Source organism: Stigmatopora argus, chromosome 10 (genome assembly GCF_051989625.1).
Source record: "Stigmatopora argus isolate UIUO_Sarg chromosome 10, RoL_Sarg_1.0, whole genome shotgun sequence".
NCBI classification, from domain to species: domain Eukaryota; kingdom Metazoa; phylum Chordata; class Actinopteri; order Syngnathiformes; family Syngnathidae; genus Stigmatopora; species Stigmatopora argus.
Window position 1 is genome coordinate 7,729,921 of NC_135396.1, and position 16,814 is coordinate 7,746,734.

The following is a 16,814-nucleotide window of genomic DNA, read 5'->3' on the forward strand; positions in this document are numbered from 1 at the left end:
ATACAAAAATGAAGCTCAATATTATCCAATGTTCTCATGTTTTTAATTGGTTTCCTTTTTTTCAATGGTAAATTCTTACAAAGAAATAAAAAAACAAAAACAGCAAATCAACTATTCTTGACGTTTTCGTTTTGTGGACATTGCTTGAAACTGATGAGAAACGTGCAAAATGCTAAACTTATTTAGAACATGACGTTGCGTGTCGAAAGTAATCTGATGCTAAGTTAAAATGGCATCCCAATAATGATTTTTTTTCATGAAAATTGCTGAAAAAATTGCTTAATTTATTATCTCAATCCAATCTAGTTGATGTGTCTATTAACAGTTAAGATGAAAACTTTGGTCCTAAATTGTGTCCATATTTTTCTTTCATCATGAGCGCCCTTTACCTGGTGAGGTCCTCAATGTCAACCAGCATGGCATCCTGTTCCATGTGGAGCTCATCTCGGACCACCAGCAGCTGTACTAACTCCTCATTCAGACCTAAACGGATGGCACAGGCAAAATGAGAAGGTATGACACATCTGTTAGTTCCAGACTGTTACATTTTAAGACCCCATGTTATGTTTTTTCAACCCATTTCACCTAAATATATGTACAATATTATTATTAGTATAGTATTAAATATATAGCCACGATTAAATGAAAAAAACCCTTTCTTGCACAAATTATTTATTTTTAAGACGTCTAGCGTCATCAATAGCACTGAAATATATAAAATATGCCATACAATTTACATTGGTACAAAAGAATTGAACATCTATTGCCACCAATAGCATGCAATAAGTAAAATAATATGATGAAAAATAATATATTAAAGTTTAGAGTAGGGGGCTGTAACTAGTGGGTTATTCTGTTATCATAATTATACAAAATAAATAATTAAAAGAGAGAGCGTTTGTGACTCACTCTCAATCTGGGAGTGCAGGTCGTTGACGATAACCTGCAGCTGTCCCAGCGTCATGTCTCTCAGGTCGGTGGGCTTCAGGCTTCTTTTCATGAGACATTCGCTGATGTGAGGCATGTGTGGGAGCTGCCAGACAAAGGACACAAGCATATTTCATAGGGAGGCAAGCTTCCTTCATATTACACATTATCATGTGTTCTGGGCAAGAAAACTGTATGAAATTACAATGAGTTAATAACTAAAACTAATACTGAATTATTTGCAGCAGTGGAGACTTCCTTCCTAAAATATAGTATAATTGACATCTTTTTACTTTCCTGTGATTGGCTGACAACCAGTTGAGCGTGGGCCGAACATTCATTGGCTGACAACCCATTCACTTCAAATGGATTGGACTCATTTGAATTCACAGCAGAAAGGTGAAAAGAGACTCATGACAGGACGTCTATCACCGTCAATCGCAGTCAAAGAGTTTGTGAGAAAGCGACTTGCGAGCATATCCATTCAGCCGTTGTTGCGCGTTTCCAATCAACAACAAAATGTCATGCGAGGCAACACATCCATGATACCAAGTAGCCATTCCCAACCTTTGCCTCCAAGGTAAATAAATAACACGGAGGCACTTTCAATATTTGCACGTCCTCTGCAACCTTTCTTTTGTATTGTGGCAGTTTCGGTTTTGAGCGGCTCGACACAAAGAGACCGTTTTCATACCACACTAAAAACGAGTGGTTAAGTTGAGTTTCTGCCATAAGCAAAAAGCTGATATCCAGTGAATCAAGTGTAGACCATGAGTCAATGCCGAATTGAGGAACTACGAAGAGATTCTCTATCTCATGCTGTAGGATTACACATAGCAAAATAGAAATGACAAGCTAAGCGATACTCATTTTTCATTGAGGTTACATCCTGTTTCATGACATAATGTCTTCTCGGCCACATTTACCTCATCGATAATGCAAAAAAGCTGCACTATTTTACAGTTTCGCACTTTGCAGGTCTCAAAAGTGACTAATGATCTAGACAAAAAAATAATAATAAATCAACGTTGTAAAAAATAGTATATAAAAATGAGTGAGGTTGTATGATTGTGAGTGTTGCTTGTAAAGTTTAGCATGAAACATTGTGCTAATTGATGACAGTAAAAATAAAACTATGGCCATAATTGATTATTTGAAAAGTGGAAAAACAACCAAAAAAACAGATTACATTTTTTATATATCAACTATACATTGCAGTTTAATGGGCTTTTTTTTTTTTTTTAACACTGTGGCATTAACCCATTTTAATATTCTTTGTGTGTTTTAGTGGGAGAGTGACAGTGAAGCTTTCTGACTGCTGAGCACTGCAACGTTCCTGAATACACCAGTCGATGCTTTGCTCTGGATGAATTATGGATGGAGCGGGGCCGGCCTTCTTCCACTTCTCTGAATAAGTACTAAAACCCACCAGTCCGCGCATGAATGCATGTGTAAATATTGCTATTTTTGTGTGCCTTACTTCAGGAGGTAGCAGAAATGTAACAAAATACGGATGAACATTGCTGAAACGTGGACTTCCTGTGACATTGTCAAAATACAGATGAAGCCTGTTCAATTCGGGTACCCTCGAGCCACAATAAAGGTACCGATATAAGTCTTCACTATTTAATGGGGCTCAGTTTTTATGGGACCTTTTACAAGGGTTTAATGCGATTAGCTCACAGCTTAATGAGGTAGCTCAAATAAAAATATTTAAACAAGCAGCACACAAATATTAAAAACAAAAAAATACATTTTATGAGGGTAAGCACAAATTGTATGTGTACTTTTTAATATGCATTTGACATTTTTGTTTGAATATTTTTAGTTTCTCAGTGATGGAAAAAAGAGATATATTTATATACATATTTAGACATTAGACATTGTTAATAATGTGAAATTTCAAGATTAAAATGATTAAACAAGATTAGAATTTATTAGGACACTATGTATGAATAATCATTGAATAAAAAGCAATATATTGGGCCATAAAATTGAAAAGAACTAGGCAAGTGGAAAAAATACACAATTAGAATAAAATGAATGTAGAAAACAGAAGTCTTAACTAGTTTGATGTAATGGAAAAAAATGCAATTTTTTTAAGTGTTTCAGATACAATGTTCTAAATTTGCATATATCAATGACATGACATTTTTGACATTCTCAATGATAACTGAGCATTGTTTTGTGTTAGTATTTTATCCATTCCTAAGAAAAGCAGCACTCCACTCACCAGATCGACCACGGGTGACTTTTTACGGTTCTGTTTCTCCACTTCCACTTGCATCTTGGCCATAGGCTTGGCCATGGCCAGCGCAAGCTTGGCCTCCGCCTGCAGCTTCTTCTGTCGACTAAGGAAGTCCATGTCCTCCAGGGACTCGGAGTCCTCCTCTGTGGTGTCCCGGTCGGAGTAAGACGAACTCTGCTTGGACTGCACCGGAGAGCGTTGAGGGGAAAAAGAGAAACAGGTAGAAAAAAGTTGATTTGTCAAGTTGGGCGAGACCCTGAGTAACATTTTTTTCCATCCAAATTAAACTCACTAAGCCTAAGAAAGCCTTCTAACAGAGATTGAGATTGGAAAAAACAGAATTCTAAATTTTGGTCATATTGTATTTTTCCCCCCATAGCCTACTTTATTACGTACATACAGTATATGGTAATTGGATTGGATTGGATAACTTTATTCATCCCGTATTCGGGAAATTTCATTGTGACAGTGGCAAGAGGAAAGGCATAGTTATAAGTTAGACAGTACAGTCGCAAAGGCCACAGAACAACAAAGCAAAAGCACAAAGTAAATGGGATCATTAAGAATCACCAAATCATTAAGACAGAAAAGCAGCAAAAACACAAAAACGAGCAAGAGTGGACGGAGTTGGTGCACATCACTAGAGGAGTAAGGATGAACATTTTCCTCTCGCCGTGTTAACTGTGTTTCAGCCAGACAGGAGGATAATGTGGCCAACCATCCGTATCGCTCTGTGCGTATTCCAATTCCTTTCTCGTTTGCGGCCTAGGGATTGGTTAACTGGCCGGAAAACGTGAAACCGTAGGTTCATACAGCCTTTTAAAGTCAAGCGATCGAGGTATTTGGCTCTGGTGTCACGGCGATTGGGTGGGCTTACCATAGGGGACAGAGGCGTGTCCAGACTGGTCTCTGTCTTACTGTCATCCGCATCGCTGTCCTTGTCGCTGCCGCTGTCGTTGACGAAGCAGATCTGCAGGTTCATGCCGCTCTGCAGCCTGCAGGAAGCAAGAGAACATGAGGAAAGACACATTGACAATGATATCTTAAGAAATATTACAAACAGCTCTCGGCGTGAAAAGTAAACAAATGAAGTGTCGTTATTGCTATGAACATTTGTAGACCCTGTGGCAAAACGTGTTTTTCTGCAATGTGCATATACATACATATACTCGCAGCTAAACACAAAATTCTAGAAAGCAGTCATAGTTCTATAATGGAAGAGACGATTCAAGTATGGTCCTGAACTACATTTAGACACTGAAATGTCACAAAAAAATGGATGTACCAGGCCCTTAATTTAACTAATTGTTCTCAGCCTTGCATGTTTTGGGAAAATGCATTTATTCATTTACAAAAACAATTTGAAAAACTGAATAAAGTCCTAAATTCATCCATTTCATTGCAGGTCACGAGGAGACGGACAACCAACCATTCACGCTCACACTGTGCAAGGAGTACCTGGAGAAAACCCAAACAGGTTCAGGGACAACATGCAAACTCCACACAGGAGGACCGATTTGGGATTGAACCCATGATCCAGAACTGTGAGGCCGACGCGCTAACCAAACCAAAGTGCTATACTATAGAGTAAGGCTTTTTTTCTTTAAAAAATCGACATAGTATAGTAAGGCTAAGAAAGTCGGAGAATAAATCTGACTTCTGATTCTTCTCCTAGTTATTGCTGTGGTCCAGTGGCAAAAATATTGGTTCAGAACTTGAGGTGGGAATCAGGAGTGAGTTCAATTCCACTCTTTCCAATTCACAAATTGTTTATTGAGGTAATGAAAAGGATAAATACAACTTCCTATCACTTCATTTCAGAAGTCACTGTGGTCCAGTTGCAAAGACAAGCGGTCAGAACTTCTGGTGGACTCAAGTTCAAATCAGGAGTGAGTTCAATTCCACTCTTTGCAATTCTCAAATTGTTTATTGAGGTAATGAAAAGGATAGATATAACTTCCAATCACATCATTTCAGAAGTCACTGTGGTCCAGTGGCAAAGACAATGGGTCAGAACTTCAGGTGGACTCAAGTTCAAATCAGGAATGAGTTCAATTCCACTCTTTGCAATTCTCAAATTGTTTATTGAGGTAATGAAAAGGATAGATATAACTTCCAATTACATCATTTCATAAGTCACTGTGGTCCAGTGGCAAAGACAATGGGTCAGAACTTCAGGTGGACTCAAGTTCAAATCAGGAATGAGTTCAATTCCACTCTTTGCAATTCTCAAATTGTTTATTGAGGTAATGAAAAGGATAGATATAACTTCCAATTACATCATTTCAGAAGTCACTGTGGTCCAGTGGCAAAGACAATGGGTCAGAACTTCAGGTGGACTCAAGTTCAAATCAGGAGTGAGTTCAATTCCACTCTTTGCAATTCTCAAATTGTTTATTTGGGTAATGAAAAGGATAAGTATAACTTCCAATCACATCATTTCAGAAATCACTGTGGTCCAGTGGCAAAGACAATGGGTCAGAACTTCAGGTGGACTCAAGTTCAAATCAGGAATGAGTTCAATTCCACTCTTTGCAATTCTCAAATTGTTTATTGAGGTAATGAAAAGGATAGATATAACTTCCAATTACATCATTTCAGAAGTCACTGTGGTCCAGTGGCAAAGACAATGGGTCATAACTTCAGGTGGACTCAAGTTCAAATCAGGAGTGAGTTCAATTCCACTCTTTGCAATTCTCAAATTGTTTATTTGGGTAATGAAAAGGATAAGTATAACTTCCAATCACATCATTTCAGAAGTCACTGTGGTCCAGTGGCAAAGACAATGGGTCAGAACTTCAGGTGGACTCAAGTACAAAACAGGAATGAGTTCAATTCTACTCTTTGCAATTCTCAAATTGTTTATTTAGGTAATGAAAAGGATAAATATAACTTCCAATCATATATAGGCGGGCCGCCTCGTGGTGCAGTGGGTAAGTCACCTGCCTGCGACGTGGGTGTCGATGGTTCACGTCCCGGTGTCGCCAGTCAACGACTGCGTGGTGTCGGCAGTCGGCCGCAGGCCGACTGTCGAACACCACCAGGGATCCCCCCTCCCAACTGTCTTCCGGTCAGCCGAAGGCTGACCGGAAAATATAGTTTTGCTGAAAAAAATGACTAAGTCTTTATTTTAATGAAAAAAGGATTACCCATTTACTGAACTACTAGTGTAGTGATCAGTCAAACGAGAGCGGGATTCGAACCCCAGTCTCCCACATGGCAGTCAAATCCACTAACTTGAGGTCTGTCTGACCCATTGTCTTTGCCACTGGACCACAGTGACTTCTGAAATGAAATGATTGGAAGTTATATTTATCATTTTCATCACCTCAATAAACAATTTGAGATTTGCAAAGAGTGGACTTGAACTCACTCCAGATTTGAACTTGTGTCCAACTTCAAATTCAACCCATTGTTCTTGCCACTGGACCACAGTGTCTTCTGAAATGATGTGATTGGAAGTTATATTTATCCTTTTAATTACCTCAATAAACAATTTGAGAATTGCAAAGAGTGGAATCAAACTCACTTCTGATTTGAACTTGAGTCCACCTGAAGTTCTGACCCATTGTCTTTGCCACTGCACCACTGTAAAGTTGGAAGTTGTATTTATCCTTTTCATTACCTCAATAAACAATTTGAGAATTGCAACGAGTGGAATTGAACTCACTCCTGATTCCCACATGTTCTGACCCAATGATTTTGCCAGTGGACCACAGCAACAACTAGAAGGTGAAGAATCAGAAGTCAGATTTATTCTCCGACTCTCTTAGCCTTACTTGCTGTAAAAGAAAAAAAGCCTTACTATACTATGTCGTTTTTTAAGAAAAGAAGCCTTACTATACAATATTGTTTTTTAAGAAAAAAAGGCTTCCTCTACTAGGTCGTTTTTCAAGAAAAAAAGCCATGCTATACTATGTCGTTTTTTAGGAAAAAAAGCCTTACTATACTATGTCGTTTTTTAAAGGAAAAAAGCCATACTTTACTATGTCGTTTTTTTAGGGGGAAAAAGCCATACTATACTATGTCGTTTTTTTTAGGAAAAAAAGCCTTACTATACTATGTCGTTTTTCAAGAAAAAAAGCCATGCTATACTATGTCGTTTTTTAGGGGGGAAAAGCCATACTATACTATGTCGTTTTTTAAGAAAAAAAGCCTTACTATACTATGTCGTTTTATAAGAAAAAAAGCCATACTATACTATGTCGATTTTTAAGAAAAAAAGCCTTACTATACTATGTCGTTTTATAAGAAAAAAAGCCATACTATACTATGTCGTTTTTTAAAGGAAAAAAGCCATACTATACTATGTCGTTTTTTAAAGGAAAAAAGCCATACTATACTATGTCGTTTTTTTAGGGGGAAAAGCCATACTATACTATGTCGTTTTTTAGGGGAAAAGCCTTCCTCTACTATGTCGTTTTTCAAGAAAAAAAGCCATGCTATACTATGTCGTTTTTTAAAGGAAAAAAGCCATGCTATACTATGTCGTTTTTTAAAGGAAAAAAGCCATACTATACTATGTCGTTTTTTAGGGGGAAAAGCCATACTATACTATGTCCTTTTTTAGGGGAAAAGCCTTCCTCTACTATGTCGTTTTTCAAGAAAAAAAGCCATGCTATACTATGTCGTTTTTTTAGGGGGAAAAAGCCATACTATACTATGTCGTTTTTTTTAGGAAAAAAAGCCTTACTATACTATGTCGTTTTTCAAGAAAAAAAGCCATGCTATACTATGTCGTTTTTTAGGGGGGAAAAGCCATACTATACTATGTCGTTTTTTAAGAAAAAAAGCCTTACTATACTATGTCGTTTTATAAGAAAAAAAGCCATACTATACTATGTCGTTTTTTAAAGGAAAAAAGCCATACTATACTATGTCGTTTTTTAAAGGAAAAAAGCCATACTATACTATGTCGTTTTTTTAGGGGGAAAAGCCATACTATACTATGTCGTTTTTTAGGGGAAAAGCCTTCCTCTACTATGTCGTTTTTCAAGAAAAAAAGCCATGCTATACTATGTGGTTTTTTTAGGGGGAAAAAGCCATACTATACTATGTCGTTTTTTTTAGGAAAAAAAGCCTTACTATACTATGTCGTTTTTCAAGAAAAAAAGCCATGCTATACTATGTCGTTTTTTAGGGGGGGAAAGCCATACTATACCATGTCGTTTTTTAAGAAAAAAAGCCTTACTATACTATGTCGTTTTATAAGAAAAAAAGCCATACTATACTATGTCGTTTTTTAAAGGAAAAAAGCCATACTATACTATGTCGTTTTTCAAGAAAAAAAGCCATGCTATACTATGTCGTTTTTTAGGGGGGAAAAGCCATACTATACTATGTCGTTTTTTAAGAAAAAAAGCCTTACTATACTATGTCGTTTTATAAGAAAAAAAGCCATACTATACTATGTCGTTTTTTAAAGGAAAAAAGCCATACTATACTATGTCGTTTTTTAAAGGAAAAAAGCCATACTATACTATGTCGTTTTTTAGGGGGAAAAGCCATACTATACTATGTCGTTTTTTTAGGGGAAAAGCCTTCCTCTACTATGTCGTTTTTCAAGAAAAAAAGCCATGCTATACTATGTCGTTTTTTAAGAAAAGAAGCCTTACTATACAATATTGTTTTTTAAGAAAAAAAGGCTTCCTCTACTAGGTCGTTTTTCAAGAAAAAAAGCCATGCTATACTATGTCGTTTTTTAGGAAAAAAAGCCTTACTATACTATGTCGTTTTTTAAAGGAAAAAAGCCATACTTTACTATGTCGTTTTTTTAGGGGGGAAAAGCCATACTATACTATGTCGTTTTTTTAGGAAAAAAAGCCTTACTATACTATGTCGTTTTTCAAGAAAAAAAGCCATGCTATACTATGTCGTTTTTTAGGGGGGGAAAAGCCATACTATACTATGTCGTTTTTTAAGAAAAAAAGCCTTACTATACTATGTCGTTTTATAAGAAAAAAAGCCATACTATACTATGTCGTTTTTTAAGAAAAAAAAGCCTTACTATACTATGTCGTTTTATAAGAAAAAAAGCCATACTATACTATGTCGTTTTTTAAAGGAAAAAAGCCATACTATACTATGTCGTTTTTTAAAGGAAAAAAGCCATACTATACTATGTCGTTTTTTAGGGGGAAAAGCCATACTATACTATGTCGTTTTTTAGGGGAAAAGCCTTCCTCTACTATGTCGTTTTTCAAGAAAAAAAGCCATGCTATACTATGTCGTTTTTTAAGAAAAGAAGCCTTACTATACAATATTGTTTTTTAAGAAAAAAAGGCTTCCTCTACTAGGTCGTTTTTCAAGAAAAAAAGCCATGCTATACTATGTCGTTTTTTAGGAAAAAAAGCCTTACTATACTATGTCGTTTTTTAAAGGAAAAAAGCCATACTTTACTATGTCGTTTTTTTAGGGGGAAAAAGCCATACTATACTATGTCGTTTTTTTTAGGAAAAAAAGCCTTACTATACTATGTCGTTTTTCAAGAAAAAAAGCCATGCTATACTATGTCGTTTTTTAGGGGGGGAAAAGCCATACTATACTATGTCGTTTTTTAAGAAAAAAAGCCTTACTATACTATGTCGTTTTATAAGAAAAAAAGCCATACTATACTATGTCGTTTTTTAAGAAAAAAAGCCTTACTATACTATGTCGTTTTGTAAGAAAAAAAGCCATACTATACTATGTCGTTTTTTAAAGGAAAAAAGCCATACTATACTATGTCGTTTTTTAAAGGAAAAAAGCCATACTATACTATGTCGTTTTTTAGGGGGAAAAGCCATACTATACTATGTCGTTTTTTAGGGGAAAAGCCTTCCTCTACTATGTCGTTTTTCAAGAAAAAAAGCCATACTATACTATGTCGTTTTTTTAGGGGGAAAAAGCCATACTATACTATGTCGTTTTTTTTAGGAAAAAAAGCCTTACTATACTATGTCGTTTTTCAAGAAAAAAAGCCATGCTATACTATGTCGTTTTTTAGGGGGGAAAAGCCATACTATACTATGTCGTTTTTTAAGAAAAAAAGCCTTACTATACTATGACGTTTTACAAGAAAAAAAGCCATACTATACTATGTCGTTTTTTAAAGGAAAAAAGCCATACTATACTATGTCGTTTTTTAAAGGAAAAAAGCCATACTATACTATGTCGTTTTTTAGGGGGAAAAGCCATACTATACTATGTCGTTTTTTAGGGGAAAAGCCTTCCTCTACTATGTCGTTTTTCAAGAAAAAAAGCCATGCTATACTATGTCGTTTTTTTAGGGGGAAAAAGCCATACTATACTATGTCGTTTTTTTTAGGAAAAAAAGCCTTACTATACTATGTCGTTTTTCAAGAAAAAAAGCCATGCTATACTATGTCGTTTTTTAGGGGGGGAAAGCCATACTATACTATGTCGTTTTTTAAGAAAAAAAGCCTTACTATACTATGTCGTTTTATAAGAAAAAAAGCCATACTATACTATGTCGTTTTTTAAAGGAAAAAAGCCATACTATACTATGTCGTTTTTTAAAGGAAAAAAGCCATACTATACTATGTCGTTTTTTAGGGGGAAAAGCCATACTATACTATGTTGTTTTTTAGGGGAAAAGCCTTCCTCTACTATGTCGTTTTTCAAGAAAAAAAGCCATGCTATACTATGTCATTTTTTTAGGGGGAAAAAGCCATACTATACTATTTCGTTTTTTTTAGGAAAAAAAGCCTTACTATACTATGTCGTTTTTCAAGAAAAAAAGCCATGCTATACTATGTCGTTCTTTAGGGGGGAAAAGCCATACTATACTATGTCGTTTTTTAAGAAAAAAAGCCTTACTATACTATGTCGTTTTGTAAGAAAAAAAGCCATACTATACTATGTCGTTTTTTAAAGGAAAAAAGCCATACTATACTATGTCGTTTTTTAAAGGAAAAAAGCCATACTATACTATGTCGTTTTTTAGGGGGAAAAGCCATACTATACTATGTCGTTTTTTAGGGGAAAAGCCTTCCTCTACTATGTCGTTTTTAGAGAAAAAAAGCCATGCTATACTATGTCGTTTTTTTAGGGGGAAAAAGCCATACTATACTATGTCGTTTTTTTAAGGAAAAAAAGCCTTACTATACTATGTCGTTTTTCAAGAAAAAAAGCCATGCTATACTATGTCGTTTTTTAGGGGGGAAAAGCCATACTATACTATGTCGTTTTTTAAGAAAAAAAGCCTTACTATACTATGTCGTTTTATAAGAAAAAAAGCCATACTATACTATGCCGTTTTTTAAAGGAAAAAAGCCATACTATACTATGTCGTTTTTTAAAGGAAAAAAGCCATACTATACTATGTCGTTTTTTAGGGGGAAAAGCCATACTATACTATGTCGTTTTTTAGGGGAAAAGCCTTCCTCTACTATGTCGTTTTTCAAGAAAAAAAGCCATGCTATACTATGTCGTTTTTTTAGGGGGAAAAAGCCATACTATACTATGTCGGTTTTTTTTAGGAAAAAAAGCCTTACTATACTATGTCGTTTTTCAAGAAAAAAAGCCATGCTATACTATGTCGTTTTTTAGGGGGGAAAAGCCATACTATACTATGTCGTTTTTTAAGAAAAAAAGCCTTACTATACTATGTCGTTTTATAAGAAAAAAAGCCATACTATACTATGTCGTTTTTTAAAGGAAAAAAGCCATACTATACTATGTCGTTTTTTAAAGGAAAAAAGCCATACTATACTATGTCGTTTTTTAGGGGGAAAAGCCATACTATACTATGTCGTTTTTTAGGGGAAAAGCCTTCCTCTACTATGTCGTTTTTCAAGAAAAAAAGCCATGCTATACTATGTCGTTTTTTTAGGGGGAAAAAGCCATACTATACTATGTCGTTTTTTTTAGGAAAAAAAGCCTTACTATACTATGTCGTTTTTCAAGAAAAAAAGCCATGCTATACTATGTCGTTTTTTAGGGGGGAAAAGCCATACTATACTATGTAGTTTTTTAAGAAAAAAAGCCTTACTATACTATGTCGTTTTATAAGAAAAAAAGCCATACTATACTATGTCGTTTTGTAAAGGAAAAAAGCCATACTATACTATGTCGTTTTTTAAAGGAAAAAAGCCATACTATACTATGTCGTTTTTTAGGGGGAAAAGCCATACTATACTATGTCGTTTTTTAGGGGAAAAGCCTTCCTCTAATATGTCGTTTTTCAAGAAAAAAAGCCATGCTATACTATGTCGTTTTTTTAGGGGGAAAAAGCCATACTATACTATGTCGTTTTTTTTTTAGGAAAAAAAGCCTTACTATACTATGTCGTTTTTCAAGAAAAAAAGCCATGCTATACTATGTCGTTTTTTAGGGGGGAAAAGCCATACTATACTATGTCGTTTTTTAAGAAAAAAAGCCTTACTATACTATGTCGTTTTATAAGAAAAAAAGCCACACTATACTATGTTGTTTTTTAAAGGAAAAAAGCCATACTATACTATGTCGTTTTTTAAAGGAAAAAAGCCATACTAGACTATGTCGTTTTTTAGGGGGAAAAGCCATACTATACTATGTCGTTTTTTAGGGGAAAAGCCTTCCTCTACTATGTCGTTTTTCAAGAAAAAAAGCCATGCTATACTATGTCGTTTTTTTAGGGGGAAAAAGCCATACTATACTATGTCGTTTTTTTTTTTAGGAAAAAAAACCTTACTATACTATGTCGTTTTTCAAGAAAAAAAGCCATGCTATACTATGTCGTTTTTTAGGGGGGAAAAGCCATACTATACTATGTCGTTTTTTAAGAAAAAAAGCCTTACTATACTATGTCGTTTTATAAGAAAAAAAGCCATACTATACTATGTCGTTTTTTAAAGGAAAAAAGCCATACTCTACTATGTCGTTTTTTAAAGGAAAAAAGCCATACTATACTATGTCGTTTTTTAGGGGGAAAAGCCATACTATACTATGTCGTTTTTTAGGGGAAAAGCCTTCCTCTACTATGTCGTTTTTCAAGAAAAAAAGCCATGCTATACTATGTCGTTTTTTTTAGGGGGAAAAAGCCATACTATACTATTTCGTTTTTTTTAGGAAAAAAAAGCCTTACTATACTATGTCGTTTTTCAAGAAAAAAAGCCATGCTATACTATGTCGTTCTTTAGGGGGGAAAAGCCATACTATACTATGTCGTTTTTTAAGAAAAAAAGCCTTACTATACTATGTCGTTTTGTAAGAAAAAAAGCCATACTATACTATGTCGTTTTTTAAAGGAAAAAAGCCATACTATACTATGTCGTTTTTTTAAAGGAAAAAAGCCATACTATACTATGTCGTTTTTTAGGGGGAAAAGCCATACTATACTATGTCGTTTTTTAGGGGAAAAGCCTTCCTCTACTATGTCGTTTTTCAAGAAAAAAAGCCATGCTATACTATGTCGTTTTTTTAGGGGGAAAAAGCCATACTATACTATGTCGTTTTTTTTTAGGAAAAAAAGCCTTACTATACTATGTCATTTTTCAAGAAAAAAAGCCATGCTATACTATGTCGTTTTTTAGGGGGGAAAAGCCATACTATACTATGTCGTTTTTTAAGAAAAAAAGCCTTACTATACTATGTCGTTTTATAAGAAAAAAAGCCATACTATACTATGTCGTTTTTTAAAGGAAAAAAGCCATACTATACTATGTCGTTTTTTAGGGGGAAAAGCCATACTATACTATGTCGTTTTTTAGGGGAAAAGCCTTCCTCTACTATGTCGTTTTTCAAGAAAAAAAGCCATGCTATACTATGTCGTTTTTTTAGGGGGAAAAAGCCATACTATACTATGTCGGTTTTTTTTAGGAAAAAAAGCCTTACTATACTATGTCGTTTTTCAAGAAAAAAAGCCATGCTATACTATGTCGTTTTTTAGGGGGGAAAAGCCATACTATACTATGTCGTTTTTTAAGAAAAAAAGCCTTACTATACTATGTCGTTTTATAAGAAAAAAAGCCATACTATACTATGTCGTTTTTTAAAGGAAAAAAGCCATACTATACTATGTCGTTTTTTAAAGGAAAAAAGCCATACTATACTATGTCGTTTTTTAGGGGGAAAAGCCATACTATACTATGTCGTTTTTTAGGGGAAAAGCCTTCCTCTACTATGTCGTTTTTCAAGAAAAAAAGCCATGCTATACTATGTCGTTTTTTTAGGGGGAAAAAGCCATACTATACTATGTCGTTTTTTTTAGGAAAAAAAGCCTTACTATACTATGTCGTTTTTCAAGAAAAAAAGCCATGCTATACTATGTCGTTTTTTAGGGGGGAAAAGCCATACTATACTATGTCGTTTTTTAAGAAAAAAAGCCTTACTATACTATGTCGTTTTATAAGAAAAAAAGCCATACTATACTATGTCGTTTTGTAAAGGAAAAAAGCCATACTCTACTATGTCGTTTTTTAAAGGAAAAAAGCCATACTATACTATGTCGTTTTTTAGGGGGAAAAGCCATACTATACTATGTCGTTTTTTAGGGGAAAAGCCTTCCTCTACTATGTCGTTTTTCAAGAAAAAAAGCCATGCTATACTATGTCGTTTTTTTTAGGGGGAAAAAGCCATACTATACTATTTCGTTTTTTTTAGGAAAAAAAGCCTTACTATACTATGTCGTTTTTCAAGAAAAAAAGCCATGCTATACTATGTCGTTTTTTAGGGGGGAAAAGCCATACTATACTATGTCGTTTTTTAAGAAAAAAAGCCTTACTATACTATGTCGTTTTATAAGAAAAAAAGCCACACTATACTATGTCGTTTTTTAAAGGAAAAAAGCCATACTATACTATGTCGTTTTTTAAAGGAAAAAAGCCATACTATACTATGTCGTTTTTTAGGGGGAAAAGCCATACTATACTATGTCGTTTTTTAGGGGAAAAGCCTTCCTCTACTATGTTGTTTTTCAAGAAAAAAAGCCATGCTATACTATGTCATTTTTTTAGGGGGAAAAAGCCATACTATACTATGTCGTTTTTTTTTTTAGGAAAAAAAGCCTTACTATACTATGTCGTTTTTCAAGAAAAAAAGCCATGCTATACTATGTCGTTTTTTAGGGGGGAAAAGCCATACTATACTATGTCGTTTTTTTAAGAAAAAAAGCCTTACTATACTGTCGTTTTATAAGAAAAAAAGCCATACTATACTATGTCGTTTTTTAAAGGAAAAAAGCCATACTCTACTATGTCGTTTTTTAAAGGAAAAAAGCCATACTATACTATGTCGTTTTTTAGGGGGAAAAGCCATACTATACTATGTCGTTTTTTAGGGGAAAAGCCTTCCTCTACTATGTCGTTTTTCAAGAAAAAAAGCCATGCTATACTATGTCGTTTTTTTTAGGGGGAAAAAGCCATACTATACTATTTCGTTTTTTTTAGGAAAAAAAAGCCTTACTATACTATGTCGTTTTTCAAGAAAAAAAGCCATGCTATACTATGTCGTTCTTTAGGGGGGAAAAGCCATACTATACTATGTCGTTTTTTAAGAAAAAAAGCCTTACTATACTATGTCGTTTTATAAGAAAAAAAGCCATACTATACTATGTCGTTTTTTAAAGGAAAAAAGCCATACTATACTATGTCGTTTTTTAGGGGGAAAAGCCATACTATACTATGTCGTTTTTTAGGGGAAAAGCCTTCCTCTACTATGTCGTTTTTCAAGAAAAAAAGCCATGCTATACTATGTCGTTTTTTTAGGGGGAAAAAGCCATACTATACTATGTCGGTTTTTTTTAGGAAAAAAAGCCTTACTATACTATGTCGTTTTTCAAGAAAAAAAGCCATGCTATACTATGTCGTTTTTTAGGGGGGAAAAGCCATACTATACTATGTCGTTTTTTAAGAAAAAAAGCCTTACTATACTATGTCGTTTTATAAGAAAAAAAGCCATACTATACTATGTCGTTTTTTAAAGGAAAAAAGCCATACTATACTATGTCGTTTTTTAAAGGAAAAAAGCCATACTATACTATGTCGTTTTTTAGGGGGAAAAGCCATACTATACTATGTCGTTTTTTAGGGGAAAAGCCTTCCTCTACTATGTCGTTTTTCAAGAAAAAAAGCCATGCTATACTATGTCGTTTTTTTAGGGGGAAAAAGCCATACTATACTATGTCGTTTTTTTTAGGAAAAAAAGCCTTACTATACTATGTCGTTTTTCAAGAAAAAAAGCCATGCTATACTATGTCGTTTTTTAGGGGGGAAAAGCCATACTATACTATGTCGTTTTTTAAGAAAAAAAGCCTTACTATACTATGTCGTTTTATAAGAAAAAAAGCCATACTATACTATGTCGTTTTGTAAAGGAAAAAAGCCATACTATACTATGTCGTTTTTTAAAGGAAAAAAGCCATACTATACTATGTCGTTTTTTAGGGGGAAAAGCCATACTATACTATGTCGTTTTTTAGGGGAAAAGCCTTCCTCTACTATGTCGTTTTTCAAGAAAAAAAGCCATGCTATACTATGTCGTTTTTTTAGGGGGAAAAAGCCATACTATACTATGTCGTTTTTTTTTTTAGGAAAAAAAGCCTTACTATACTATGTCGTTTTTCAAGAAAAAAAGCCATGCTATACTATGTCGTTTTTTAGGGGGGAAAAGCCATACTATACTATGTCGTTTTTTAAGAAAAAAAGCCTTACTATACTAT

The 16,814-nt window shown here is 34.4% G+C and overlaps 1 protein-coding gene and 1 long non-coding RNA gene across 5 annotated transcripts in view; one reads left to right on the top strand and one right to left on the bottom strand.

The window, feature by feature from the left end:
• Positions 1–16,814, bottom strand: part of schip1 (schwannomin interacting protein 1) — a 168,498-nt gene that overhangs the window by 1,163 nt on the left and 150,521 nt on the right. For all 4 annotated transcript variants that reach the window (XM_077612362.1, XM_077612363.1, XM_077612365.1 and 1 more), the window contains 4 exons: positions 4,053–4,170; positions 3,161–3,358; positions 910–1,033; positions 390–483 (listed from right to left, as the gene is read on the bottom strand). In XM_077612362.1, the coding sequence (XP_077468488.1) occupies positions 390–483; positions 910–1,033; positions 3,161–3,358; positions 4,053–4,170 (534 nt within the window). The remainder of the gene's footprint in view (positions 1–389; positions 484–909; positions 1,034–3,160; positions 3,359–4,052; positions 4,171–16,814) is intronic.
• On the top strand, positions 339–5,057 carry LOC144084071 (uncharacterized). Its single transcript, XR_013303714.1, has 7 exons — positions 339–513; positions 2,216–2,342; positions 2,413–2,530; positions 3,141–3,395; positions 4,581–4,762; positions 4,851–4,908; positions 4,997–5,057. It is a non-coding gene; the product is annotated as an uncharacterized LOC144084071 (long non-coding RNA).